The sequence below is a fragment of the Podarcis raffonei genome, chromosome 13 (genome assembly GCF_027172205.1).
Source record: "Podarcis raffonei isolate rPodRaf1 chromosome 13, rPodRaf1.pri, whole genome shotgun sequence".
Taxonomy (NCBI): Eukaryota; Metazoa; Chordata; class Lepidosauria; order Squamata; family Lacertidae; genus Podarcis; species Podarcis raffonei.
In genome coordinates, this window is record NC_070614.1 from 28,177,882 (window position 1) to 28,204,805 (window position 26,924).

Below are 26,924 nucleotides of genomic sequence, written 5' to 3' on the forward strand. Positions count from 1 at the left end.
ACTTAACTTTTTGGTTCACTGCTGCAAGCAGAAGGTAGTGAAGAAGCACAAACTTGCACAAATGATGTTATGATTGTGTGTATGTGACACTGGGTGCCTTCTACCAGCTAAAGCTGATGAGCCAGCTGCAACTCTTCTTGCACAGGGATAACTTCGCTTTCATTAACCATGCTCACGACCTCCAGGTTAGACTACTATGACGTCTTTCAAGTGTCTGCCTTTGAAGAATGCTTTAAAACTTCCAGTAAGTAAAAACACATCTGCTATCTCTGCCCGATATACCAGGCCAATGACAACTTGCATGTGCTTAATCAGCTTCACTGACTCCTGGTCTAACCACAATTCAAAATGTTGATGTATACTTCTTTTCGTTTTACAGAAGAAGTTTTCTTTCTTTCTTTTTTCTTACTAGTTTTTTTGTTGAATTTTCCAGAAAGAAACAAAACCAAATACAGTCAAACAATACAAACTAAATCATAATAAATCAGGACGTGTTCTGTGCAGTGCAAGTCAGAGAGAGGACAGTAGTGTGAGGATGGGTAGCTGGTGGTCCAGACCAATTGAATGTTCAGACATTCGAGCAAATAGAGCTGCATAAAGCATCAAGATATCAAATAATTTCCCATCTTGCTTGTGTCTAGGTATGATCACCTTCTCATACGCTGCCAACTGAGTCATGTCCTCTACCCATTGCACAGTTGGGGCGGGGTAGATGTCCCTTTCTAGTATTGAAGCATTAGACCTTTAATCACCATGAATGCTCCTAGAAGCCAGTTAAATTGTCACTCTGTCTGGTTCCAAAGGTAAAAGGACCCCTGACCATTAGGTCCAGTCGTGGCCGACTCTGGGGTTGCGGCACTCATCTCGCTTTATTGGCCGAGGGAGCCAGAGTACAGCTTCCGGGTCATGTGGCCAGCATGACTAAGCCGCTTCTGGCGAACCAGAGCAGCGCACGGAAACGCCGTTTACCTTCCCGCCAGAGCGGTGCCTATTGATCTACTTGCACTTTGACGTGCTTTCGAACTGCTAGGTTGGCAGGAGCAGGGACCGAAAACGGGAGCTCACCCCGTTGTGGGGATTCGAACTGCCGACCTTCTGATTGGCAAGTCCTAGGCTCTGTGGTTTAACCCACAGCGCCACCCGTGTCCCCTGGTTCCAAAGGACTGGTATGTATTTCAATAGAATATTCACACCTATATTCTATCTCAGGACAAACAATCCTACATGACTTGGGCCTTGATTACATGAAGGATTGTCTTCTCCAGCAGGAGCCTGCCACCATCTTTTGGAGATCCGTCAGCTGTTCCTACCATCTGATTGGGGGCAACGTGGGGGAAGACCTTTTTGGTTGCGGTGCCTTGTTCTTACGTGCTCTCGCTGAGGAGATTCACTTAACATTTATTTTCTTTTGGCAAGCTCTTTTATTTTCCTTGGCTTTTTAGTTCCTAACGAGCACTGTTTTGATGCTCCTGTTTTTATCCTGCTGTTATTCACCGTTTTTATTTCTGTTCTGCTATTTTTGGATTTTGTTACCTCCTGGAAATGACATGGAACGGAGCAATATAAATTTATAAAATATGTGAGGTTTTATGCGGAGGTTTCTCCACTCCCCACCCCCACCCCAAGATCAGGAACTATTGCCTTGTGTTTGTGTTTTGATTTTGTTTGCGGAGCATGCAGTGGATAGATACTTTGAGATGGTGGCCTTTTTGCATTGGCACAACTTTTGCAGTCCTGTGATGCACACCGGCATGTGTATGTTTGGTTAGGGATTGTGAATATGATTTTTTTTTTAAAGTGATGCCGGGAAAGCTGTGGATGACTCAGCATTCTTTGAGGAGGGAGCTGTACAGCTTGAACTTTGCAGCAAATGCCTGTATCTCTTGTGTTCTTCAGTCTTGCAGCTGTTTAGGATATAAGTTAACGAACGGGAACACTAGTTTTGAAACATTATGAATAGTTGGCAGAGGGTGCATTAGGCTATGGTTTTCTAAAAAAGGAGTGCTGGCATGATGCACTTCCTGGTTTGTCCTCTCCCCCCCCCCCCCACCGGACATCTGTGTATGTCTCTCTTACAAATCTCTGTAGAAATCTGACAAGTTGATGAGTGGTTTATACTACTAGTAAGCATTTATCTACTGCCAACAGTGTGCTTGTACACAGGGGTGACTTGATCCCTTTCCAGAAGGATTATAGTGCAAGGCAACACATAGCTGTACTATTCAGTGTATAGAATTGCATAACTGATGCAGGCTTTCATATCATACGATACTAAGCTGATGGTGAGTGGTGCTGGTGGGCAGGGGACTTCTAGATCTTAAGGCTGCCTAGTAAAGCTCAAAAAATACATTGATGCACAACTTCAGTTCTTTTCAGCCAGTGTGTCTTGTCACCCTGGGGTGCCTTGAATGATGGTCAGAGGTGCCGTGGGCAACACTGGCCTCTGTCCCTCTTTCCTTCCCTCTCTCTAATGCCCTCTAACGTCTCTGCAAGCATCTAGGGGTATGTTTAGCTCTTATTTTGAATTGCAGCCCCAAGGTTGGCAGAGGAACTTTTTAAAGGCTGTAGTGGAGGTAGAGAAGGCTTATTACATCAGGCAAAGCTGCTGCTGCTGCTGCTGCTGCTGCTGCTAATAATAATAATAATAATAATAATAATAATAAGGTAAAGGACCCGTGGGTGGTCAAGTCCAGTCAAAGGCGACTGGGGTTGCTGTGCTCATCTTGCTTCAGGCCAAGGGAATCAGCGTTTGTCCACAGGCAGCTTTCTGGGTCACATAGCCAGCATAACTAAACGGTTTCTGGCACAGTGGGACACAGTGACGAGTGCCAGAACACATGGAAATGCCTTTTACCTTCCCGCTGCAGCGGTACCTATTTATCTACTTGCACTGTTGTGCTTTCAGACTGCTAGGTTGGCAGAAGTTGAGACCGAGCAACAGGAGCTCACCCCGTCACGCGGATTCGAACTGCCAACCTTTCAGTCGGCAAGCCCAGCCAGCTTAGTGGTTTAGACCACAGTCCAGAAATAATAATAATAATAGCAATAATTATTATTTTTCTGAGCTTTGCTCAAGTGTAATTTAATTGGTGATGGGGAGAAGGAATTATATATGGGCTGAAAAGCAGGAGGGAGGGGAGGGGAGGGGAAGATAGGAAGCCCCTGGACCTTGGGGGGGGGCATCCCAGGACCCCTGGGCAACCCTCTGTGCTCTGTGTCCCCCATGCACACAGCAGTACCTGGGAGGCCTGCATTCCCCTTCATCCCTACAGGGTAGAAACTTACCATGGTAGGTACCATTCACTTTCCTCAAGTGTACTTGAGTTGACAAAACAATATTAGTTCAACATAATCTTCTATTTATGTGGGTGCTGGACTTATTCAGCAGACTGGTGAGTAAGTATGCCAGTATTACTGCACATTTAAGGTTCCTTCCTACCATTATAATCACACTTTACATTAGGGAACTGATAGCGCGTGGAGGGGGAGGGAGAATGACTTTGGTTCCAGGCTTCATGGACTGGAGTTTTGTGCTCTTGACTGTTTTAACTTGTGGAATACAATATTGATACTGCATTGAAGAAAAAGCTGAATGTTTCACACAGATGAGGCCTTCAGAGCCATATTTTACTTTATTACTTTCCTTTTTTGTCAAGGGTGGGGAAGGGAGTTCAGCTGTACAAATTGTTCAATTCAGTTTCTTCATAAGCAGAAACATTATAATCTGTTAATGAGATCATTTCTAAATAACGATTCCCCCTCCTGCCCTGCTGGAGGTTGTTGTGAAAACTTGTTCAATAGAGTTCTCCTGCCTTTTATCCATGGGGCCAAGAGCTGGGACACTTGGGGGAGGGTGGAAACCTTGCTATATGAGGCAGTGTGGAACAGCAGAGGGAGGGGAAGCAATTGAACCAGTTTAAAAGAAAAAAGAAAAAGCTTTCATGGAAAAGAGTTAAGATGAAATGGGCAGGCTCAGACATGCTGATCCAATGGACTCTAGTTCCTTCCCCCCTCTGTGCATAAATATCACAAAGCAGAGATCCTCTAAAATCTAATTTAAAAATATACTGCATGTATATATATATTTGCATAGTACTTTTATGAGATGTAAAACAGTAAATTTTAGTTGTAGTAACTCCTATATTTGAACAGATAATATTGATCGTGGCTGAACCATCTGTTAGCTGTTTTATTTTTGAAGCTAGAAAGATATTTCCTAATTCCTGTATGATAGCATCAAACATTTAGATTGCCAGCCTCACATAATCAATAGGATCAGGAAAGAGGAAGGCGTCTCTTAGTTTAGTTTAGCCTACCCTTCCCCAACCTGATGCCCCCAGATGTTTTGAACTCAAAGGGAAGCAAAGTTCTCCATTCCCCTACTACTATATTGCTATTCACAGTGATAAACTCTTTGTGTTCCTAGAAACATGTGTTGTGTACCACACACACACACACACACACACACACACCATTTTTGGCCCGGGATTGAGGTGGGGCATGCGTATGCGTGCTGGTGCCGGGGTGTGTGTGTGGAGTATTCAAGGGGCCTGTATTCAGATTTTTAGAAATTGAAGTTGGTACTTAGTCTTAATTCATATTAATAACCTACACATTCTTCATCATAATGAGACTGATAGTCCAGATGATAACTGAACAACGTGTTAGGATTGTCCAGTATTTTTTTCTCCACTCCCCCACCCCCCAGTAGTTTAAAAGAAAAAAGATCCAAGCTTCTCCCCTGGGGAAAACCTTTGCAGTAAATAGTATGCTAGCCCTTTTAGTTGAGTGATAACTGCCCAGCCTGAGGCTATACTGTAAATATACTGTTGGTAGGTCAGTGCTGTTTCCAGTTTTATTGATTGGAAAACCAAGTCTGAGAAACATTAAATCTGCCTATTGAGTTTATCTGATCAGGTGAGTTAGGAATGAAGAAAAATTGGGTGTGTGTTGGTAGTGAGTAGAGGTAAACAATAATCATTGTGCATGTGAGAGAGAAGTGTGTATACTTTATATGGACATGGATGGAATCATGTTCGTTCGGTTCTTGAACGAAATCCATTCCAGAAGCCCGTTCAGCTTCTGAAACGTTCAAAAACCGAGGTGCAGCTTCCCATTAGTTGCAAGAGCTTCTTGCACTCAGTGGAAGCCGCATCACACGTTTGGGTTCTGAAAAACGTTAAAAAACGGAAGCATTTACTTCCGGGTTTTCGGCGTATGGGAACCAAAATGTACGACAACGGAGCTGTTCGGGAACCGCGGTTCCACTGCGTTAAGTTTTACCAATATTCTACCCAGAAACAAAAACAACATAAAACACCCTGTCCAAAGGATTTTGAATTAAAATCAGTGTATCAGTGATGGTGTGGTGATCAGATACAATGCTTTGAATTAAATTAATTGCACTTAATTTCCGCTGAAATCACTGAGTCATAATTCGAGTCCTGATTAACTTGTCTCATTAATTTCATTAGGATCTTACTGCAATTGACTTAGGGTTGCATCGAACACTGGTCATACCTGTACTTTGAAATCAGTGGACACAACTCATTTAAGCTCATTGATCTCAATAAGCCTATTGTGATTATGACTTAGTTGGATACAACATGTAGTCTTGATCTAACACAATGTATTGATTGATTTGAGGTACAGAGACATTGCCAACCAAGTGCATTTACTTGTTATATCTAATCATGTTGCCCATTTTTCGAGCAGGGGTGGCTAACCTGTGGCCCTCCAGATGTTGTTGGATTCTCAACTCCCATCGTGAACCTAAGGTTGGAGGTTAGCTACTCTGGATTTTAGAGTTTGGGTTTAGAGCAATTAAGCACAGTCATAGTATATATAAAATGAACTGTTTGGGGTTGAGAGGTATATCAATTTATGTGTTGCCATTAAATCATGATGTGTTGCTGATCTGCAATTTTTTTTCTGGTACAGTCAAACTTTGGCTCCTTAACGCCTCCGTTTTGGAACATGTCGGCTCCCGAGTGCCAAAAACCCTGAACTAACTTCTCCAGTTTTTGAACGATTTTCGGAAGTTGAATGGCTTCCAGGGAGTTTTTTTTCTTTTTTCACCATTGACTTTGCCAACCGCCCTTTGATCCTTGGTTGTTGAACATTTCGGAAGTCTAACGGTCTTCTGGAACAGATTACGTTCGACAACCGAGGTTTGACTGTACGATGGCATATTTGCGTATCTGAATATATAGGGGTTGCCATATTTCAAAAGGTGAAAATCTGGACACAAAAGTTGTTGAGCTGCTTGGGGTGGCGGGCAAAGTTGTTGAGCTATTTCTAAGAAAATTCGCCAAAATCTACACTACCAACATAGGTTGCCATATGTCTGGATTTTCCTGGACATTTCAGTGATACCTGCCGGAGACTGCTTACGAGGGCCGAATCCCAGCTATGTCTGGGAGATTCCAGACATATGGCAATCCTTGAATGTATGATTTTGTTAGCTATGTTTTGAGGATAGGCCTTCCCTCTTGTGGCAGGTCAGAGTGCCATGGTGCTCACATAGGTAGTTCATTCTGATCACCAGTCCCGTGCCACGGTTGCTGACTGTGAAGGAACATAAGGTAGCAACTTATGCCTGATGGTATTAATATTTATAATTCTCACCATTGTACAATGGTGTGAAGAAACAACCTCTTGGCTGAGAATCCAGCTTGGTTTCTCATCAGATTATAGAGTGGTGGTGTGTGGAAATTAGTATCTCCCACCCCCATATTTTTTTAAAGGAAAAAAATCACTCCAGTAAAATACAACAACTCATTGCCACTCACAGAATGTGAATGGTAAGTCCAGGGTTATTCAGCTATATTAGGGCATAGGCCTTGATCTTGGGATTCTTCAATTCAAGCTAGGAGGCCTTTTCAGATGGTTCTGCAACATTGCAGCATAACAATGTGAGAGCAAATGTCTTAAGAACTTGCTTTCTCTGTGCTGCCCTCCCTTGAGATGGATGCAGTCTCCGATAATGTTTTGTTATTTATTTAATTTAAAATAGTGGAGTCTGTGTGGTACAGAGGTTAAACAGATGGTGTCAGCAGAAAGTGTAAGGGAAGTCTCTCATTGCTCCCACTTAACATTATCTGGCTGTTTGCTCATGCAAAGGGGAATACTGAATATATTTTTATTTACACAAGACTGCTTCTTGGTAATGTGTACAGAGGCATATTTCTAAAAAACAGACTTGCTATCCCTCATTGTACCTTTCCATGTGGTCCATCGCGAGAAGAAAAGAATAAGTTTTCTAGGTTCTGAGATGGGGGGAGGTCTAGGAAGGTCTTTCAGCAGACTGGGTGAGAGATACAACTGTTTCCCTCATTTCCCTTCCTCCTCCTTCCAAATGAGCTTTATTCACAGGACTCAGCCATACAGCTGCAAATAAAACATTTTAAGTGTGTTTTAAGTGCAATATACAATGTGACGCTAGATGGCAATGGTGAGCCTTGTGGAAAATTCAATGCATTTTTAAAAAACTCTTTTAAAAAGCATTTTCAGAACATTTTTTATGTGTGTAGATTTCAGCACAGTCTCTACATGGGTGTCCCATGTTGGACAGTTGCAGAAGGGGCAGTGAGATAATGTGTCTATCTTTTCGACCAAAACCCTGGACTGACTGTCTAAATCAAGTTGAAGAATCCAGTGTGTGGGTGTGGTAACACATTTTGGGTTTCCCACTTGACAACCTTTTCTGTAGTTGGGAGAATCCTAAGACAACCTAACCTGCACCCCAAACTCGTTTTATGTAGCTCCCAACATCCACTCATCTATCACAGTTCCTACCTTCCTCTTCATTGCCTCATTTTTCCTGGTCTTCTAAAGTGTGTTTCCCCACTTTCTATACAGCTCGAAAATAATTGGAAGGGATAATGTTTTATTTGATAAAAATACTCAGACATGGTGCATTTACCTCTTCTCTGGTTGTATGGCTTGGGAAAAAGCTGCCCACGGACAAATTTGATAGGCTTATATATGTGATTGTGAGTATATAGTAAGTGCACTAAAGCAACAAAGCAATTACTTTCATTTGTTTTCCTGAACAGTTACTGTATTGGCCTGTCATACTTGACACACAAAATAAAACCCCTCTGTGAGAGAAATGATCCTAGTGGGTTTACTTTTCAGTTGACCTGCATAGGACTGGGAATTATAATCTGAGATAGCCAAGATGAAAATTGAGGCAGGGTGGTCTTTAATTCCACATTAGTTGATTCCAAACCAACTCCATCCATCATCCAGCTTTGACAGAATGCTGCTCCTGTTGTTTGGAATGCTGCTGCTAACAGATAAAAAGGTTGCTTACTAAATGCTGTTGAACCATGGCCATTTGCTATCTGTCCTTAGACTGTAATAATGTCACAGGATCCTAGAAAGTGTTGCCCCTTGTGCTGTTGGGCCCCTGACCATTAGGTCCAGTCGTGGACGACTCTGGGGTGGCTGCGTTCATCTCGCTTTACTGGCCAAGGGAGCCGGTGTACAGCTTCCGGGTCATGTGGCCAGCATAACTAAGCCGCTTCTGGCAAACCAGAGCAGTGCACGGAAGCGCCGTTTACCTTCCCACCGGAGTGGTACCTATTTATCTACTTGCACTTCGACGTGATTTCAAACTGCTAGGTTGGCAGGAGCAGGAAGCAAGCAACGGGAGCTCACCCCGTCGCAGGGATTCAAACTGCCAACCTACTAATCGGCAAGCCCTAGGCTCTGTGGTTTAGACTACAGCGCTACTCGCATCTCTTGTGCTGTTTTACTTGGTCCTAATAATGGCATTCTCCTACAGTTGACTTTTGGATTTGCTCTTTTAAGGGGGTTTCTCCCCCCCCCCTGTCGTTTACATTTCTGGCTTGGGAAAGGAAGATGAAGTGGAAATTTCCCCTCCCTCCACTCTAGGCTCAAAACAGAGGAAGAAGAATGGGGAATTTCATAGATAATATCTTTGTCACGTTTGCTGGAATGCCTTTGTTAACTCTGCAGAAGCAGCTGGAGGAACATGTTTCGATAATGTAGTTCCTGGTATATAATGCAGCTTTCATCACTGTAGGCTAGATAGAAAATGACAGGAAGGGCCTGTGTAAGTAACCCAAGTGGATCCCCCCCCCCGCCTTTACCTATGGCTTGCCTGTATCTAATTATTCACAAAGTGTTCTTGTATACCTGTTTCAGCATATAGAGAGTATCTGTGCTTTTCATGGTGAAGATTTTTTTTTTAAAAAAACCACCACCACCAAACCACCATCCAACGTTGCAGCTGTATCTGCATTTGTACCTACCCACATGCACATACATAGTCCAGTACTTAGTAAGAAGAACTAAGGGCTTTGTTGAATGAAATATCTGGGCAGGTTTGTATGTTCCTAGGCCATTTAGGGCCATAAAGGTTAAGAGCAGAACATTGAATCAGGTCTGGAAGCAAATTGGCAATTAGTGCAGCTGTAACAACACTAAGATGATATATTTGGGATACCTCTCCCCCACCCCTTTGACAGCAGTTGAACCAATTTAAGCTTTTGAACAGTCTTCAAAGACAACACCATGTACAGCACATTACAATAATCTTATTTGGATGTAACCAGAGCATGAATGATCACGGCCAGGCCCAATTTCCTAAGGAAGGAACTCAGCTGGAACACTCCCTGAAGCTGCCAAAAAGGGATCATCTGGGCAACCAGGAGCAGTGCTGGATCCAGAAGTTCTCGCAAGCTGTGTACCTGTTTGTTAAGGGACAGTTTAAACCCCATTCAAACCTGGCTCAAACACCCAGTGCAGGGTTAGAGAAGCCCCCAGTACTCCCTCCCAGACTGGATTAAGTTTTAGCTTTTTCTACTCTCACCCAGTCCCATCACTAGTCTCAAGTGCTAGTTCAGAAAGTGTGCTCAGAACCATGTTGTTCATTATTGTGTCCCAAGTTGGAACTAGTGAGTATACCATCAACTGGTCATAGTGGGATGTTGAGGACTCTACTGTCTTCCCAGATGGCTGGAATGAAATTATGCAAGACAACACTGTCCAGTGTAGGGGTGGTGGTGGTGGTGAAATGGCAGTTCACCATTATAGCATTGCTAATGTGAGTTCTAGCCAGTGATGTGGACTTTCTGGGAATTTTTGAATGGGAAAATGAATGATGAAAGGGCCGTCATTATGCAAAGCAGGGTAATTTGCATACAGTAATTTGCATCATGAAACCTAAAAGTTTACGATGCCCTAGAGAGTATTCTAATATAGCATGCTTGGTTTACTTGTATTAAAAAACAACTTGAGCAGTGCCAAACTTGCCTAATACTGTGCTTGCAATTGGTATCCATTTGTTGTTATTGATGAATTCAAGAAATGGGAAATTTACCCGAATGTTCCAGTCCCCCGTCCCCCCATCTCCTCTTAAATGAAGAGCTGAGCGTGTCAGTCTGGAAGAAGGGGGCACCTGGAAGATATGTGAGGCGGTTGATTCCTCTGCTCCTGAGTCCAGAGGCCACCAGAGTATTCACAGAGCATCCTGTTCCCATCTGCTGGAAAGTGTCTGCAAAACAGTTGTGTCCATCATATGCCAAAGTCAAACCACTGTTGGTTTTACCATCACTTAAAATTCCTATTTTAAATTAATAATCAAAATTTTAAAATGCATAGTAAAAATAGTGGGTATCATGATTTATTGTGTTTGCTGAGCGTGGGGAAGCTATCCCAAAAACTCACTGTAAAAAAAAAAGAGAAGTAACATCAAAGTCTATGCACTTGATTTGGTTTCAACCCCTTCTCTCTGGCTTTGGTATGGCGGTTCAACTTCCGTTGACTAGCACCAGAACTTGCATGAAACTGGTGGCTGGTCATTCCGTAGGGGAATGGAAGGAACCATTCATGAGGGCAGAAGAGTGTGACTTAAACAGAAATCCACTGGAACTTAGGATCTTAAATATTGTACCCTGTAGGCTCCCCATAATGCGTTTGGTTGACCACTGTGGGAAACAGAATGCTGTATCTTTGGTTTGGATACATTGGGCATTCCATTAATGTCTCCTCTTGATTTGGATTCCCCCCATTCAGGATTGGAACATGGTTTTGCCCTATGTATGTATATTTGTGTATACTTTCCTTTCTATTTGTGTGCACATTGACTCGGCTACAAATTCCCTTCCCATTTTAGCATCCAAAAGAGCTGCTATTTATTACTAGTGCTGGTGATCAGAGTCTAGACACCTCTGCATAATAATATTTATCATGGCCTGTTGTTTTGGCTATTAGGTGGATCCTGAGAGCTTGCCTCTCTGGCTTTCTTTTTCCTTTGTTTCTCCTTTTGCTATTCCACTAGCAGCATTGTCCTACTCCCGTTCAATATTTGGGAAGGCGTGTGTGTATTTGTGCCAGACTTTCTGATTTCATTCGCACTCAGGCAGGGTATTCTTGGCTGCTTGATGCTTCTGCCTTCTTTCTCCCTGCTTGCCGGCTCCCAGTCATGTAGCAGTTTAGCCTTTTGTTACTTGTGCAATAAAATGAAATGGGTTTGTGTGTGTCTGTGTGTCTTTAATGCTTTGATTCCTAGCTCAGATTCACAAGATTCTAACAGTGTTTCGTGGGTGGAGGAGAAAAGAGGAACTCTGTATTCCCTGCTGCCCTGTCCCTCGAAGAAATGAAGCAGGGCAGGTTGGCCCCATTTAGCTTGCTTGGCTGCTGCAGTATTTATAACCCTCCCAGGCTGAGCTCATACATTCCAGTCTCCTCCTCCTCAGCCTGGTTATTCCTTTTCTCTGCTTTCCCCTACTCTGTAAATAAATAAAAGGGCTGAGACCTTCCCAGCATACATCTGTTTATTTCTCTCCCCGCCCCGCCCGCCCCCCAGCCCGCTTCCCTCCCTCCCTCTCTGTGATGCGACATTGGAGAGAAGCATAAATCGTCACCCCCCACCTTCCTGGTGTGCGCATGAGCACGCAGGTCCCTTTTCGCAACAACCGCCATCTGTTTAGATTTCCAGGAGGTTGTCCTTGTCAGTCAAGCAGCCTGTGATGCTGGCTTGGCATGCACGCAAATGTGGCGGTGGGGTGTGTGTGTGTGTGTGTGTGTGTGTGTGTGTGTGTCAGTCACTGGGTGCTGGTGCTGGTGCTGAGAATGTCCCTGGCATTTGCCTGTGCCTTCCCGGCCTTCTGTGGTCCTGTAGCAGCCTGCATTCTTAGCTCTTTTTAAGCAGTGCTGGCCGTGTTAGCTCCCTTTGCTGTGTCTAATTCAAGGGAGGAAGGTTGGCCATGAGAAAAGATGCCACAGATTGGCTTTGTTTATGTAAAATCTGATCTGGGGGCTGCTAGCAAGCCCTATTGTTTGGAGCTGGAGGTGGGGGAAATAACATTCTCTTTTGGAATGTGGTCTGTACTGGGAAGTGTAATGAAGGATTCCAGCCTTCTGGGCTCTGGATAGGTTTGCAGGCTCAGGGCACATCTTTTGCCGCTTGATGTGTTGGTTCGGCTTGCTGCGTCTCTCCAAGGGGAAAGTTGCAGCATACCCACATACTGAAACTCAAAACTTCAGAGGCCCTGGCAGTGAGTGACTGCCATGCGGGTGCTAATCAGGTTGCCATCTCTGGCATCACTCTTGTTATGCTGAAGGTTTTTGGGGGGGGGATTGTTTTCAGATGAACACTTGCAGAAGTGTTAGTCCCTTTATATCTGTAATTAAAGTTACTATAGTTTATAACTTTTTTCTCTTATACACACACATCCTTTAGTGTGCAATTAGCTTTTTATTTCCGTTGCCTGGTTGAAGCCACTTGCGCAACTAGAAGACTGACGCTCCCAAGTTAGCCTGACCAAAGATTAAATTTTCTGTACTTTCTCAAATGCAGGCCCTGGTGGGGGCCAGTTGATGGGATGACTGAGACCGGGGGGGGGGCGCAGATACAATAGAGAAGAGATAATAGTGGGCAACTGCCCCTGAAAAGTAATTGAACCACCCATTATTTGAGAAGAGAAATGCTTGACCCTGCCGCTTGGAACAGGTGACAGGAAGGACCATCCCAGATTGGATTTGATTGCTGACTCTCCTGTTTTACCTGTACAGGGGCCACAGGTAAAGATTGGTTTGAGAATCACTGGCCTGTTTTCATAGAGTTATAGAATTGTAGAGTTGAAAGGGACCCTGAGGATCATCTCATCCAGCCCCCCGCAATGCAGGAATATGCAGCTGCCCCATACAGGGATTGAACCTGCAACCGTGGCATTATCAGCACCATGCACTAACCAACTGAGCTATCCAGGAAGAAGTGTGAGGCCAGCTTCTTGACCCTGAGGAAGTGTTGAGTGTTGCTAAATGGGAATGAGCCTTCCAAATAACTTGGGGCTGAGAAGTGGAATACTGTCTGCGTCCCTTCAGTTTCTGCCGTGTAAACAGCTCAGTGGATTGTGTACCCTTTGGAGGGTTTGGTTTGGATAGTAGGGGACAGTGGATCTTTAACAAGTGGTTGACGTCGCGGTAGTGTTTCTGTGGCCTCCTCTTAGCATGCACTATTGAGTAGTAAGACGTGGCGTGTTAGTCATTGCAAGCAGGGATGACATGTCTTCGCATGTAGATCACGGAGCCCCATTTAAAGTGACACAGATCCTGCCAGGCCATCTGGCTGTGTCCTGAGCATGATGTCATCTTTCTTAATCTGAACCCTACATAAAGCAAATGGAGCCCTCTGTTTAGAAACGGGGAAGGCTTGATAACACATCTTCTGAATGTTTTTGGTGCTTTGCCATGCATGTGTGTACAGTGTCACACGTGTTTGCAGGTAAATAGATATGCATACACACATTTGATTCCCTGCATTCTGCTCCATAGAAATATTCAGGAGCAGGCACTGAACTTTTAAAGCAGAAATCATTTCTCCAGATGAAAACAAAGTCAAACTTTTATAAGCCCACCTACACATTTGTTTGCTTACGGATATGTGTGTAAGATATGTACACACATAAAATAAACACATGCGTTTGTGAGTGTTATTTTCCATGATTATATTTGACAGTAAGTAAACAAAACGAAATGAAACATGATAGTGCAATAAACATTAAATTGGAGAGGTATATGTGTGCTTTTCTTTCACTACACATAGAGAACATCTAAATGGGAACCAGATAACATGAAACTTGCTGGATTCTTTTACAAGACGATTTTGAATCTCTCCAGTGCATTTTCTATGCTCTCAACCTAATCCAAAGCATATTTACTTGTCCCATTGAGTTTAGTGGAACAAGCTGCCAGGTTAGTGTGTATAGGATTACAGATTCTGTCTCTACAGATGGTGAGTATTGCATTAGAATATCTCCTTCTTTCCTACCCTGAGACTCGACCCAAAGAAACCGACATGATAATAAGATATATTAATGCTAGAAAGGAGGATATTGGTGGTTCATTTTTCAAAATACTGGTCATCTTCGGATAGAATCACAATAAAAAATATTTTAGCTTCCGTAGATAATCTAGGCTAGAAGAACAGAGACTGGTCTCTTTCCTCCTTCTCCATAGTTTGTTTAGTTTACTTGTAAGTATCCTGTGTTTCTGTGCCGGCTACAAAGGAAGGCCGCTGGCATTTTAGAACTGGGCTTTGTCTTCTTTCAGACAGTTGTGCAATTTGGTCAATCCCTTTCAGGTTGGCGAGGAGGAAAACCAAGAAGGGTGAGTAAAGATGCTTAGTTCTTCAGCTTGATCTGTTTACCCTGAAAGAAGCCCTCAAAGTTACCAATGCTAAAAATAAGGTGGTAGCTACCGGCACCTTCTGGTGTATCCTGTTGAAAGGAAGCAGTCTGAGTGATGGGCTTGACTGATGGGTGACTTAAACTGTCATGAGATGATGAACAGGGCAGAAGTCGGGAGGATGTTTAGGGAGCCTGACTTAACACTGTCTTAGATTTTATTGAAAAATAATGGGTGAGTGGGAAAGCACTGTTGAATATGCCATTCAGAAATATTGGCAAAGGCCAAAGGGGTGTGTGTGTGATGCTTGTGATTCAGACATAATAAACAGTGAAAGGTATTTATCTTCTTAGCATTTTAACAACCAAATCCAGAATACATTATTTCTGAAATACCAAGGAAGATAGGGAAAGTTTGCAAGATATTCTCTTGTAACCAGTGCATGATTTACTTCTGTGGCATAGCATAGAATTTGATGTTTATTTCCCACCTAATATCTTTTTAGAACTTCAGGTCTAAGATTGCCTGCTCTCACTGTCTCTAGCTGGTAGAAATACGGTTGTACAGCTTGTTCTGGCTTACAATTTTTAATGTTGAACTGTAGAATGTTTTGGAAAAAAGGTGCTTTTTCCGGAGGAAGAGATGCTGTTTGTGAGGACAGACACCTGTTTCTCTGCACTTCCATTTCCCTACCTTTCATTCATTTTTAAGCTTGATGCTCTTTCAGTACCTGCTGCATGCAAACAACATGGGACATGTGGTTTCTTCCAGTACTTTGTACAAAACTACACTTCCCACAATGCTCTGATTTTTCATGTGAGATTTTATCTTCCATGTTTTAAGGCTGTGTGCTTTTTTATTTCTGATATTTATAGATTGTTGTATAACTGGGTTCTCGGGGCATCTTCATTAGAGTAAAAAGTTCAGCACAACATATAATGCATGCAGTAAAAAAAAAAAGGAACATAAAAATATACAAGTGATAAAATAAATGAAAGCTTTTGCTGATAAAGACGCCTGAGAAAATAAAAAGGCAATTTGCTTGGCATCAGAATTGCATCAGCTGCGTATGTCGAGTGCAGCTGAACGGGACTCAGTTGTGGGCAGCCTGAGGAAGTACCTTGGGCCTGCCTATCAAAAGCAAGTCCTATAGTGAGAGACTAGGGTGGTGTTCACAGTTTCCAGGAACGTTTTATAGGTGAGTTGAGAGTTTGTTTGAACCCTGGGTGAGAACCTGGAGGCTGAGAGGGAAGGTGTGTCAGAAGGAAAATGAATTGATACAGATAGATAGATAGATAGATAGATAGATAGATGATAGATAGATAGATAGATAGATAGATAGATAGATAGATAGATGATAGATAGATAGATATAGATAGATAACTTCATATTAATGTAACATTTTTATGTGTAACTGTTTTTGTAATATTTTGTTTTAAATTGGCTGTTTCTTTTTTGTACACTGCTAAGAGCTATTTTAATATATCAAGTGGTATAGAAATTAAATAATCAAGGTGACCCTCTTTACAGAAGGATTTCACAAATGTGGTGCCACCACCCAAAAGGCCGCTTGTGGTTCCCCAAAACACCTCACCTAAAAAGGGGCCTCCAAATAAGATCTTAAGGTTTGGATTGCTACATACCTAAGGAGGATTTCAGATACTCTGTTGTTGTTGTTGTTGTTGTTGTTGTTGTTGTTGTTGTTAGAGATAGATTTAGTGCCACTTGCCATTAAATTGCAGTTGACATGCTGCGGTATCCTTTCTTTCAAGACCTATGAAATATCAGGGCTTCAGAGCTTAAAACAAGGAATGAAGATTAAAAACTTGCAAATAAATACCTTTCAAGTAATGGAGTGAGGAGAGAAAAATATTGAAAAATCAGCCTTTTGTATGAACAGGTTTGTTTCACCTTCGATACTGGCAGACAGGTCAGCATTATCCCTTCTGTTTCTATGTTACCATCCAGTGCTAATTAAGAATGCAGGTGGGGGGACACCATTTTGGAACATTCTTTGGTCTGTTGTTGTTTTTAAAAGTCCTTGCAAAGTTGTTGTTTTTTAATCTGTACATGGGCAGGGGGTGGTATTCTGGCCTAATCCACTCATCTGTTCTCCGCTAGTTTTCTACAGGCAGAGGGGATTTTTTAAAAAACAAACCCAACAACCTAGGTTCAGCCTTGGATACTAACTGGGCTGTAGAAAATTGCTCAGGTGCTGTGGGGAAATCCAGCTGGGATTAAATATTATGAGTCCTCATGCAGGGTTTTTCTTTTTTCATGCAATTCCAGTGTGGAAGAATGATTCCCAGATATTGCGACAGCTGCCAGAGTCTTAGAACTCCACGGCTGCTATGATTTGCATCTTTCTTGTCTTGAGTCTCAGTTGTGGTTTGCTTCTGTTTCACTCCGGCCACATCTGCTTTAAGCGGCTGCTCTTTGTTAGCAAGCTGAAACTTTAAAGTTTTGTGTTTGTAGCCATTGTAAAAATTGAATCCAATGCTGTTTCTAATAAAGACGGTTTTTAGTGTGGCAGAACATATAGCAGTGGAGAGGCACTGGTAGAATGTGTGCTGTGTATGTCAAAGGTCCTGGATTTGATCCCTGACACCTGCAGTTTTAAAGGACCATGAATAGCAGATCTTTGACCTGAACATGCTAAGGTCAAGACTTGCTGCTGACAGTACCAGCCTAGGAAAGCCAGTTGTTTGGCTTAGTAAAAAAGCAACTCCGTATTCTTGGAAAGAGAGAAGGGATGAACTTAGAATAGCCACCACACTCTCCTAGAGGGGAGGAAAGGACAGTATAGAGGAAATGATGGAGGAACTTATTTGGCAGAAATAGCAATACTTTGTTTGACTTAATGTATGTTGGTTGAAGCTGATAAGAGCTGCTTCTTCATAATTTGTCATTAAAAAACACCAGATTTTAGTTAGGGTTTTGCAAAGCTACTTTATCTCTTCTGCCTGTCCCCATCCTCCAAGCATCCTGCTTCTTGATGGGCAATATCTGCACATCACTTGTCCACACCTGCCCTTCTTGGATGCTTTTATCTGTCTGATTGCTATCTGCGAACATAAAGGACACAAAGTGCAGTACAAAATATTGATAAAACGATGAAATCACAACAAGATTTAAAGTGGGATGGCATGGAACTGTACAACACTAAATTTGCATTTCACATTTCTCCAATTTGTATAATAATAATAAATGACTCTGCTATCCTGCCTGACCTTTCTCTGAAGAGTTCTACAAATGTGGCAAACACTGATGTGAGGTGGGAAAACATCCACAGAAAAAAATCTAGTACTGCATTTTTCCGTGGAAAAACATTCGTTTCATAAGTTCACCAGTAGCAATGAATGGATGCCAATTTCAAGCAGGGCAATTTAAAAGTGTTTAGCTTTGTTTATGGAACACAAATGAAACTAAACATTATGAATTAGGTCCTTCTCTAGAGCAGGGTTTTATCCCCCCCCCACGCACACAAAGTGCTGCTACGGATACACCACAACTTAACTGTAAATTCCCTTGAGACTATTTTTCATAGTAGTCGATAAGAAATTCTAACCTAGTCAATACTCCATATTAGAATGCTTCTTTCAAGCCTAATTTTGAGAGGTGGGGTGCTCCCTGTTGGCACCAGAGAAAGCCTCTGGGTGTGGTGCCATGTTGGTGACCCCTGCTCTTGGCCACCAGAAAGTTTTCCAGTGCAAATGGAAACTTCCTTGATGCAGAAGGAATGCACCCATTTAAAATGTTTCGGAAAAGCCACATCACCAACTACCAAGACTGGCCTCTACTCCAAGATGTAGCTAAACTCTGCCACAATGATGATGGTACCCCAGAGCAAGGCCTCTCTGAGAAACCTAAGGAACTGTGTAAATCTGGTGTGGTGTGAGAGAGCCTGTTGGATTGTCCCCCACATTTCTCTCATGACAGATCTCACTAAGACAATAAGAGAAATGAAAAGAGGAGGGATAAAAAGAAAACACCTTGGAGAAATGCAGAAGACAATCTGAACAGGCTCACTCACACTACAAAGGTCTTTCTTTCAGGTAGATGGCAGCCATACTTGATGAGGTGCTTAAAACACACAGACACACAGACACACACACACACACACACACACACACCCCCCTTCTAAATTAGTTGTTTATAAATGTAGGAGTGTGAATGTCTCTCCTGCTGGTAATGTTGTATTGTAGAGTCAGGGGCCAGAAGTGTATATGTGAGTGTTTGTGTTGTAGAATATTTACTTCCATATGTTTTTATGTTAGGATGGCTTTTATCCCCTCCAGGAAACCTTTGGTTAGGCAGCCCTCAAGCAAAAATCAAGCAACCTTTGACTGATTTGATTGGGCATGGGTAGTATACCTCACATTTTAAGCGGGGAAGATCCACCTTTGCTGAGTCATTGAAGGAAAAGGGTGTTGGGAGTTGTTCTTGTACAGTAGTACCTCGGGTTACATACGCTTCAGGTTACATACGCTTCAGGTTACAGACTCCGCTAGTTACAGACATACGCTTCAGGTTACAGACTCCCAGAAATAGTGCTTCAGTTTAAGAACTTTGCTTCAGGATGAGAACAGAAATCGTGCTCCGGCAGCGTGGCAGCAGCAGGAGGCCCCATTAGCTAAAGTGGTGCTTCAGGTTAAGAACAGTTTCAGGTTAAATATGGACCTCCGGAACGAATTAAGTACTTAACTGAGGTACCACTGTAGTGTACACATTCACAACTTTCTTCTACGTAGTGAATGTCTCTTTCCAGTTTGTGGCTTAGGTGCGTTAGTGCAGGGGTAGGCAACCTAAGGGCGGGGGCCGGATGCGGCCCATTCGTCTTCTGAATCCGGCCCGCGGACCATCCGGGAATCAGCGTGTTTTTACATGAGTAGAATGTGTCCTATTATTTAAAATGCAACTCTGGGTTATTTGTGGGGCATAGGAATTCATTCATTATTTTTTTCCAAAATATAGTCTGGCCCACCACATGATCTGAGGAACGGTGGACCGGCCCACAGCTGAAAAAGGTTGCTGACCTCTGCGTTAGTGTAGTGTCACTGCTGCTTGGTTTTGGACAAATACTTTGACCCTATTTTGTATTTTGCCACTTCACCCACCCTGTTCTTCTGTATTAGGTGTAGGGCAATAAGCTGTCCTTCTGCTTTGAAATAGGGACCTAGCTTCACATGACTAATCAATTAGTGCTGCGCCAAATGTTCTCCCAACGTTTTTGGCGTAAAATGGGGACTTTTTCACACCCACCCACAAAATGTTCCCTGAAAACTCCCTAAGTGCTTATTTGTGTCTGTTTGCTGCCCTTTTCAGCAAAAGTGTGATTTTTAAAAATTACTTTTCTTCTTGCTAGCTCTGTGATTCTAGCCAATCGCAGATTGCATAGCCAGTGTTAAGACACTATGTAGCCAATCAGGTTTGCCATTGTGATTATGTCACTGGAGACAGAAATCATTGCCCTGCGCTGAATGGGGGTTGGGGAAGAATACTACGGACAATTTTTTTACTTCCTGTTCTGGAGCACCCCAGTTTGCCAAAGGTGTATGTGCACTTTTTTTCCAGGGGGCAGAAATGCTTGCAAAAAGTGCCCCTTCCTCAGTTTCAACTCTGTCCTGTTGTCATTGTGATGCCTTTCACACATGCTGTTTTTAACTAACACAGTTCCTAAGAGTAAAAGTCTCCCCTGTATTTGGCGCTGTTAAGGCATTTCTCTCTCCACCCCACCCCCCGTACTTCCATTTTAGAAATTTCCATTCCATTTATGGAAGAGAGCTACAGGGGTGATTTAAAGTGTAGAACAACCTTCCCCTACTTAATACCCTAAAGATCAGGCTTCCTCAAACTCGGCCCTCCAGATGTCTTGAGACTACACTTCCCATCATCTCTGACCACTGGCCCTGCTAGCTAGGGATCATGGGAGTTGTAGGCCAAAAACGTCTGGAGGGCCAGGTTTGAGGAAGCCTGCTCCAGATCATGTTGAACTCCAAATCAGCCCTAGTTAGTATGGCTTATGATCAGGCATGGTGGGAGTTGTATTGCAAAACAACTGGAGGGGGCATCATGTTGAGGAAACCAGGCACAGAAGTTTGAGAAGGCTGAAAGGGCTCAAGGGCAAATGTTTCTGTTGGGGTGTTTGGGAGAAACCATAACAGCAGATTGACATTACATAGGAATATGTATAGGGAGCAGGGTAGGCTCCTAATGTTGTAAAAGAGCTCATCCATGGAATAAGCAGGCTAGAGAGGCTGTGAAGTCTATAAATTGGTAAAAGCAGTTTGGACAAGTGTCTGGTGTAGATGCTTTAGAGTCGTAGGGTATTTTGCTGTGGAGCGGGAATCTGGGCAATCTGACCAATTGGAATCAGAGATGGAATGCAGCCATCATTTATGGCAGCCAACCTGTGGCCCTCCAGATGGGGGGGGGGACGACCATAATGATTCGTGGTGGTTGAGTCCTGTCCCCGTCCCCCTTTTCTAAAGCCAAGGTACAAATAAGACAAAGTGGCAAGAATGGGTGAATCACAAACTGGGGCAACGTGTGTCCGTCCACTCCTTGACACAGAATGCTTCTTTCCCTCTTATTTCCAGGAGGCGAAGGTCAGAATGGCGGTGGGCAGCAGACAGAGCAGCCATTGTCAGCCGCTGGAACTGGCTTCAAGCGCACGTCTCGGATCTAGAGTACCGAATCCGGCAGCAAACGGATATTTACAAGCAGATCCGAGCCAATAAGGTAAGGGAAGTAAAAGGATACATCTTCCCCTGCAGGTATTCAGTCCCTGCTCCTGAAAAAATATCTCCTCAAGTGTTTCCCTTTTGCATTACACGTTTAAAAGGCAAAATAATACCTTTGATATAGGGTCATGATTGTATGACTTAATCTGGCATGCTGTATGAATGCTGATTAAAGGCAGCAGCAGAAGCTGGTGGATGTAAGTCAAAGTTGCTTACGTGACCTTTTAAAAAAAGAAAAGCCACTAGTGCTTTATATTCCTCTCGGGTAACCACATTTTTAGCCCGTTCCACATTTATAAAGCACATAATATTGAAGGTTGTACTGGTTTACATTAAGAAACTGTAGACTAGTTCACGGTATCCCAAGTATATCAATACAAAACAGCTCAAGTCATTCGGGGCCAGCTGATGTGGCCTGAAATCTTTTAATTATTTCACATCAAATCCAAAAGCATGATTTTAGTCCTCAGAGTGGGAAAGCATTCTATCATTTCATCCACCGCAGATGCTCAACAGTTTGAAATACAAGTTGGGGATGCAGAAATAGATGGTGCTGGGCTTTGAAGAGTTGATTCATGCATAGCCCTATCAGTATTTGTATCAGAAGACTGAATTTCTCAAGCATCCCTAGCTTGGACTGATGCATCCCTGTATCCTGGATCTCTCTTTGCAGCTGCCCATCCTATAATATTGTACTGGTTTAGCCAATATTTCTGATTCCTCATGGCCTGTGTGTGGTGCAAAAAAAAAAAATAAGATTGGCACATAGGGACCCAACCACATCCATAACGGCAAAGCATCCTTTTCCATCTGTGCCTTGGAAAATATCCACCCTGGTCCTGTTCATCTGAGAGGCTTGGGATTTGAGCTACAGCTGTGCTTGTGATAGCTGCGTTCTGCACAACAGAGAGGACTGTGCAAGAGCAAACATGGACCGAAGACTGGCAACAGTCCAATTCCAGCTTTTATGGCTTCATCAGATTGGCAAAAGAACTGGGAACCGTGCAGAGAGCAAAGGCAGGAAGCATTACTTTGGTGAAATACTCTGTGGGTGGTGGTGCATGTGAGTTTTGTGTAAGTGGTCCCAGGGCAGATATAAACCCGAGCCCTGAACAGGAGGAGCAATGTTGGAAATTGCACTCTGTTAGATGAGAATTCTAGGCTGCTTCTGCATTTGAACATTTGCTAAATAATGCTTATTCCAAAATGGTCACCTGTGCCAAAGTAGCAAGGCTGTGGACAGTCTATATCTTTATATTTTGTATTTTATTTTGTCACTACAAAAAATGGTCTTGGAGCGACTCAATTTAATTTTTAAAGTATACAGTACCAAATTTAAAACACACAGGATTAAAAAAACATTATTAGCTATAAATACCTCCTGGGATTTGCTTGCCATTTTGTGTGCTGTGGTTGCTTGTGTAGATCAAGCAGATTTGTACCCATGGAGGTGAAAACTCCTTCACCCAAATGCCTTACGACAAGGAAGAAACACCTGCAGAGTTTGTTCTTATTGGCAATGATGCCTGATCAGGTGCACGTGAATTGCACTTAGTTATTTGAGCCTGGGGTGCGAGTGCCGTCCCAGCTGCAGTTCTACTGTAGTAAAATAGGCAGTGCCTATTTTAGGGGTCAGGATCATGGGGCACGTGCCACCATGACACACACCTATGCAAGGTGCCACTGGCAACTCATGGATCTTCATGTCCCGGTGGCTGCTGCTGCTGCTGCTCCTTGCTGTCACTGCATGTTCATGTTATGCCCAGCATCAGCTCAGTTGATTGGAGCATGGTGCTGATAACACCAAGGTTGCAGGTTCGATCCCCGTATGGGATAGCAGCATATTCCTGCATTGCAGGAGTTGGACAAGCTGATCCTCAGGCCCTTCCAGCTCTGCAATTCTGATTCACATGCTTTCTCCAGGTATGCCAGGAATGAAGAGAAGGAGCAGCATGCTCCAGTTGACTTGAGCTTTCCCTCTACAGTCATACCTCATGTTGCGTTTGCTTCATGAAACGTTTTTTCAGGTTGCGTCCCGCAGCAACCCGGAAAGGGTTGGTTACGGGTTTCGCCGCATGCGCAGATGTGCAAAGTGATGTCATGCGCAGACGCGGTGAATCGCAGGTGTGGGTTGCATTATGCTCATGTTGCGAATGGGACTCCAGAATGGATCCCGTTTGCAACCAGAGGTACCACTGTACGTGGATGTGTAGATTGAGTCCAGGTGGGGTGGAAGCCAAGCAAATGGATAGTGGGGTGACAGTGACAAGGTTTACGTGGGCTGTCTCAGAGATAAAAAGGTAAAGGGACCCCTGACCATTAGGTCCAGTCATGGCCGACTCTGGGGTTGCGGCGCTCATCTCGCTTTATTGGCCGAGGGAGCCAGCATACAGCTTCCGGGTCATGTGGGCAGCATGACTAAGCCGCTTCTGGCAAACCAGAGCAGCGCACAGAAACGCCTCTTACCTTCCCGCCGGAGTGGTACCTATTTATCTACTTGCACTTTGGCGTGCTTTTGAACTGCTAGGTTGGCAGGAGCAGGGACCGAGCAATGGGAGCTCACCCCGTCATGGGGATTCGAACCGCCGACCATCTGATCCACAAGTCCTAGGCTCAGTGGTTTAGACCACGTGCCACCCAGAGATGTCTTAGAGACGAGGGCCCATTAATTAAGCTTGCAAAACCTGACCAGCCCTGAAAGTGGCAAACCCTAAAGAGGCTTCCGTTTTAGAGTTGCAGGATTAGTGGAATATGAGCTGTAGATAACGTTGCACGCAGCAAGTGCTCCAGAAATGATAATGCCCATTGTTTTTGTTGGAAAAGAATAGATCTGTGTAACTGAAGAGCTTGCCTATTTCATTTGTAAACACATGGCCCAAATAAAAGGCATTGCCTAGTTTTCTGTGTGTGTGTGTGTGTGTGTGTGTGTGTGTGTGTGTGTGTGGTGTTGTTCTCAGATGCTGGCTGAGATTCTTAACCTGAAATGAAAGGTCCCTTTAAAACAAGTATGTCCTAGCAAGCACAATTTGCATTCTGCAAGGGCTCATATATCCCTACCTGCCTATTGTATACCTCCCCTAATTTAAAGCTGGCTCAAGTTTATGAAGAAGAGACTCCCAAATCAGCCCAACATGTGGCTTGAGTTGTTCTCTGCGAGAATGCCACCTGCTATTATAAGGTAAACTTGCAAGTCATGAGCCTTTAGCAGGAGCTGTGAAAGTGTCCCCCGTTCAAATTTTATAATAATTGGAGTCCCTGGGCACCCAGTTTCTACTTCCTGCTTGTTGTTTTATGCCCTGGTGAGTGAGTTGGTGAGGACCCAGATATAGTCATAGTATGATATATTATGAAAGGGTTTGAGCATTCTACAGTGAAGACACGGTAGTTTAAGAAAGAAAGAAAGAAAAACCTACGGTGGGGCTGTAGCCTCCAGAAAAATAATGATGTCAACTGAGCATATTTCTATTGGTTATGCATCTGGTTCTAAATTGCCAGCATTTAAATAAGTTTACAATTTTTTTGGAGGCCGTTGAAAGAGGAACATTCTTTGATACTTGTCAGTAGTTTGGGAATCTGGAATGTAGAATAATAATATAACTCTTCTTTTGCCCTCTCTATGGACTCGCATGCCTATAGGTTCTGTGCTGGCACAGAGTCTCATTTGGGGAAATACATCATTCACATTTGGGGAAATACACACACAAAGGGGGCGTGGCTCCTGCTGCCTTGCTTAGTTCTCCCTTGGCTGCCGCTGCAGAAGCTTCAAGGGAACCTTTCCGTAGCAGAATATGCATTGGACGCTATCTTAGCTCTATGTAGGCTCAAGTCCTAAGTCTTATGGAAGATCCAGATTTAAAAGATGTGTGGATGTCAATTCCACTTTGCTCCTGTCCCTGAAGTTCTCCGTCCCAAAAAGGAAAGTCAAGGTTTCTTATTGGAGAGACAAATCTGCTGACTTTGGATAAACAACGGAAAGCAAAGGCTGTGTTACATAAGCTGCCTTTTCATCAGCTCTTGTAGGCATCACAAAGAGCATGTGTCGGAACAATAAAGGAGAATGAAAAGGAGAATCTTGTTCTGGGAGCATTAAGCTAACTTAAACAAAACAAAAACCCCGCCTTGATGCTGTCCTTCCCTCGCTCTCATCCCTTAAGCTCTCCATCATTTAGGCGCAAATTGGTGCAAGAATGGAAAAGGGACTGTTGACTGGTAGGAGAAAGTGGAGGAACTGATGTCTCTTGAGAAGCTTTGCAGATAAAGTGAAAGGGAAAAGAAAAAATTTCTTGGAGTTGCGTGAAGGAGAAGCCGCCTGAGAAAGATGCCACTGAATTGCTCTTCCCTGTCTCTTTCAGGGCCTGATACTCCTTGGTGAGGCGCCTCCCTCTGACCCTTTATTAGGTGACTCATCCCACACTCTTAGTGCTGACGTCAAGCCGGAGCCCGGGATTGACAGACTGGTAAGTGCTGAGGGTGCTATAAGAGCTGGCCAGGCTCTTGCTCCTTCCATTCCCCTGTTCCTCTGCTAGTATTATATTGCTCTGTCTTCCTTCAGTCATCCTCTTTGCTTTTAACAGATCCTTTGTACGCTGTGCAGGGGGAAAAACTATCCTGCATGCAGAGAAACAGAAGTAGGCAGGCTTTGGCTGTAGTGTGTGTGTGTGTGTGTGTATGTCTGTCTGTCTGTCTGTCTGTCTGTCTCCCTATCTCCTGCTTGTTGGATCTCTCTCCCTTCTGTTGTTTTTGACCCAGCATTCAGGAAAATCCCAATTTGCATACTTTGCATATCTATATAGAGAACTGCGGGAGCAGCCAAAACTTTGCAGGTACAGTAGTACCTTGGGTTACATACGCTTCAGGTTACAGACTCCGCTAACCCAGAAATACAGTGGTGCCCCGCAAGACGAACGCCTCGCAAAACGAAAAACTCGCAAGACGAAAGAGTTTTCCGTTTTGGAGGTGCTTCGCAAAACGAATTTCCCTATGGGCTTGCTTCGCAAGAAGAAAGCCCATAGGGAAATCTCCGCCGGCCTTCAGAAGAGGTCCTGGACCTCTTCTGAAGGCTGGCGGGGGGCAAAAGTCTTTGCTCCCCCCCGCCTGCCTTCCCGGGATAGCGGAGAAGCACAGCGCGTTTCTCCGCTATCCCGATGGCTTTTGAAGGCAGGCGGGGGGGAGCAAAGACTTTGGCCCACCGCCGGCCTTCAGAAGAGGTCCTGGACCTCTTCTGAAGGCCGGCGGGGGGCAAAAGTCTTTGCTCCCCCCGCCTGCCTTCCCGGGACAGCGGAGACTTCTCCGCTGTCCCGGGCGATCTGAAAATGCTGGCGGGTGGCAGCGAAGGCTGCGCTGCCGCCCGCCAGCATTTTAAAAGCCCCCGGACAGTGGAGACTTCTCCGCTGTCCCGGGGCGATCTGAAAATGCTGGTGGGCCCCCCCCCCCCAGCCTTCAGAAGAGGTCGGGGGACAGACTGTCCCCGGACCTGGTCTGAAGGCGGTTTCCCTAGGAACGCATTGATTGATTTTCAAT

At 43.9% G+C, this 26,924-nt stretch overlaps 1 protein-coding gene across 4 annotated transcripts in view; it reads left to right on the top strand.

Moving 5' to 3' along the window:
* Positions 1 to 26,924, top strand: part of KANSL1 (KAT8 regulatory NSL complex subunit 1) — a 142,052-nt gene that overhangs the window by 90,472 nt on the left and 24,656 nt on the right. For 3 of the 4 annotated variants that reach the window (XM_053361606.1, XM_053361605.1, XM_053361609.1), the window contains 2 exons: positions 21,261 to 21,402; positions 25,757 to 25,861. In XM_053361606.1, coding sequence (XP_053217581.1) covers positions 21,261 to 21,402; positions 25,757 to 25,861 — 247 coding nt within the window. The remainder of the gene's footprint in view (positions 1 to 21,260; positions 21,403 to 25,756; positions 25,862 to 26,924) is intronic. The other variant, XM_053361608.1, reaches the window with a different exon arrangement.